This window comes from Triticum dicoccoides, chromosome 5A, assembly GCF_002162155.2.
Source record: "Triticum dicoccoides isolate Atlit2015 ecotype Zavitan chromosome 5A, WEW_v2.0, whole genome shotgun sequence".
Lineage (NCBI taxonomy): Eukaryota > Viridiplantae > Streptophyta > Magnoliopsida > Poales > Poaceae > Triticum > Triticum dicoccoides.
Window position 1 is genome coordinate 402,021,337 of NC_041388.1, and position 2,733 is coordinate 402,024,069.

The window sequence follows — 2,733 nt, forward strand, 5'->3', positions numbered from 1 at the left end:
CTGCTGCTAGCTGACTAGGACCAGTCGGCCAGCTGCTGGCCGACGGTGTATTATTTTGAAAATAATTTTTTGGGCGTAATATTTATGCAAATTACTAAAAAAATGTATTATTTTAAAAAATTAGCTAAATTTGATGTTCTCGAATCTTCTAAAAGAAATTTCGACAGCCATCTTGCAGAATATAAGCCACTGCCAAGCTTTTCTGACGTCATCTATGCATCACTGGTAGTAATACTAGTAAACGTGGCAATAAAAATGATTTGCTTAAGCTAAAAGAAAACAGGAGCTGCTACGGATGAGCGAGTTGACCTTTGACTTTCTTCCGTCTGACTATAGTATACTAGCCATCACACACTTGTCTCCATGTCCAGCCTCTCTCTGACGGTCCGACCCCACAACGAAGTCAGCCCCCTCCCTCCTCGGCCGAACGAACGTAGGTAGCCACGCACGTACGTCAGCGCGCGCGTCGCAGTCCATCCATCCACTGCCCAAGACCATCGAGAAGGAGAGGCAGCGAGGCTCCGCGTCCACACGTTTTCCTCCTGTGCAGAAAATGGGAAGATCAACGACGCATATCCATCCTCCTGGCGCCGCTCTGTCAACGACATCCGCGCCGCGTTGCTGTCGATGTTCCCAGGGTGGTATATAACCGCCCCCCCCTCGCCAGCGCCTCCCGCCTCACTCCAATTTCAAGCACGTACGCCACCCTCCAAGCGCCCAGGGCACAGTCATAGCCATGGCCACTGCGAACCAGGACTGCGCCGCGACGTTCCAGTTCCACGACCATCGCGGAGGCACGGCAGCGACGGGGCTCCACGGCCGGACGATCTCCTCCGAGCAGGAGCACGGCATCATCGTGGCCGCGCTGCGGCACGTCGTCTCCGGGTACACCACGGCGCCGCCGGAGGTCGTCGTGGCCGTGGCGTGCGGGCGGTGCGGCATCGACGGCTGCCTCGGGTGCGACTTCTTCGGGGCCGCCGAGCCGGAGGCGGCGGCGGCGGCCGTGCCCGCGGGAGGGGTGCAGAGGAAGCGGCGGAGGAAGAAGAACGTCTACCGCGGCGTGCGGCAGCGGCCGTGGGGCAAGTGGGCGGCGGAGATCCGCGACCCGCGCCGCGCGGTGCGCAAGTGGCTCGGGACCTTCGACACCGCCGAGGAGGCCGCGCGGGCGTACGACCTCGCCGCGCTCGAGTTCCGCGGCCCGCGCGCCAGGCTCAACTTCCCGTGCTCCGACGGGCCCCTGCGTGAGCACGGGAGCGGCAATGGCGGCGATGGTGACGCTGGCGCGGCGCCGCAGAACGAGACTCTGGCCACGCCGTCGCCGTGCAGCACGGACGCCGGCCAGAGGACGCCGGGAGAGTGGCAGCTGGGTGCGGGCGGAGCCGGCGACCAGCTGTGGGAAGGCCTGCAGGATCTCATGACGATAGATGGAGAGGACCCGTGGTTCGCGCCATTTTCGAGTCCAGCATAGGTGTATTTGAGATCTTGTATATAAGGGTGATTACTGATAGTGACAGATACCAGCTGTTGGGAACAGACTAACTGAGAAACGTAGTGATTTATTCGTTCGATTTGTTGAGACAAAGCATTGCCAGCACACAGTCGTTAGTTCGTTACACTTGTTAAGCATCACGACTACTCCCCCTCCCTCCGTAAACTATTATAAAAACATTTTTATCATTATTTTAGCTATCAAAACGCTTTTATATTAGTTTATAAAGAAAGTACTGTTTATCACCTGAATGAAGAAATGAACGCACTGTGTTATATCATGGGTTGTACGAAAAACCTACCACTCAAATGGTAACTCGTGAAAAGAATGAGGCCACTCAAATATATCATGTTGTCTCGTATGAAGATACTCCTTTTGTAAACTAATATAAAAGCATTTAGATCATTATTTTAGTGTTCTAAACGTTTTTATATTAATTTACAAAGGGAGTACATGTCTTCTTAGAATATTAATTATAATAAACAAACAAACTAGACATACATCACATCTATCAAACTATTTCTTTTTAATAGTAATATTTGAGGACGTGAATAACTCTAGATTTAGGGGCCGTTTTGAATTCCTCCCACTCCACGCTTCGCAAACTTCTCGTGCGGAGCCAAGTCAAACGATCTAGCTCCATGAAGCTAGCTTCAGAAAGTTGTGGTCGATCGAAGTGCAAAAACCCTGAAGTGAGGAAAGCCCAACACCATCAGAACGAGAATCTGGAGTGAAAATGATTCATCCTCTCATGTAACGCCCCGTGACCGAAGTGCCAGGTGTCGTCCAGTTATTCGCTGTTGTTGCCTTGTCATTGCTTGCGTGTCATGCATTGCATATCATGTCATCATGTGCATTTCTTTTGCATATGTGTTCGTCTCATGCATCCGAGCATTTTCCCCGTTGTCCGTTTTGCATTCCGGCGCTCCGTTCTCCTCCGGTGGTCACTTCTACCCTTTGTTTCGTGTGTGGAGATTAAATATTTCCGGATTGGACCGAGAGTTGCCAAGCGGCCTTGGTTTACCACCGGTAGACCGCCTGTCAAGTTTCATACCATTTGGACTTCGTTTGATGCTCCAACGGTTAACCGAGGGACCGAAAAGGCCTCGTGTGTGTTGCAGCCCAACACCCTTCCAATTTGACCCAAAACCCACCTAAACCCTCTCCATCATCTCGGTCGTTCGATCACGATCGCGTGGCCGAAAATCGCACCTCATTTGGACCCTCCTAGCCCCCTCTACCTA

General features: G+C 52.5%; 1 protein-coding gene across 1 annotated transcript; it reads left to right on the forward strand.

The window, feature by feature from the left end:
• Positions 1–688: 688 nt before the first annotated feature.
• Positions 689–1,742, forward strand: LOC119297430 (ethylene-responsive transcription factor ERF109-like). Its single transcript, XM_037575225.1, has one exon. The coding sequence runs from the start codon at positions 737–739 to the stop codon at positions 1,466–1,468; it is 732 nt and encodes a 243-aa protein (XP_037431122.1). The 5' UTR covers positions 689–736; the 3' UTR covers positions 1,469–1,742.
• Positions 1,743–2,733: the final 991 nt, after the last annotated feature.

What these genes read in the sequence shown, in the direction of transcription:
- LOC119297430 (XM_037575225.1), top strand. Translation starts at nt 737, where the DNA reads ATGGCCACTGCGAACCAGGACTGCGCCGCGACGTTCCAGTTCCACGAC.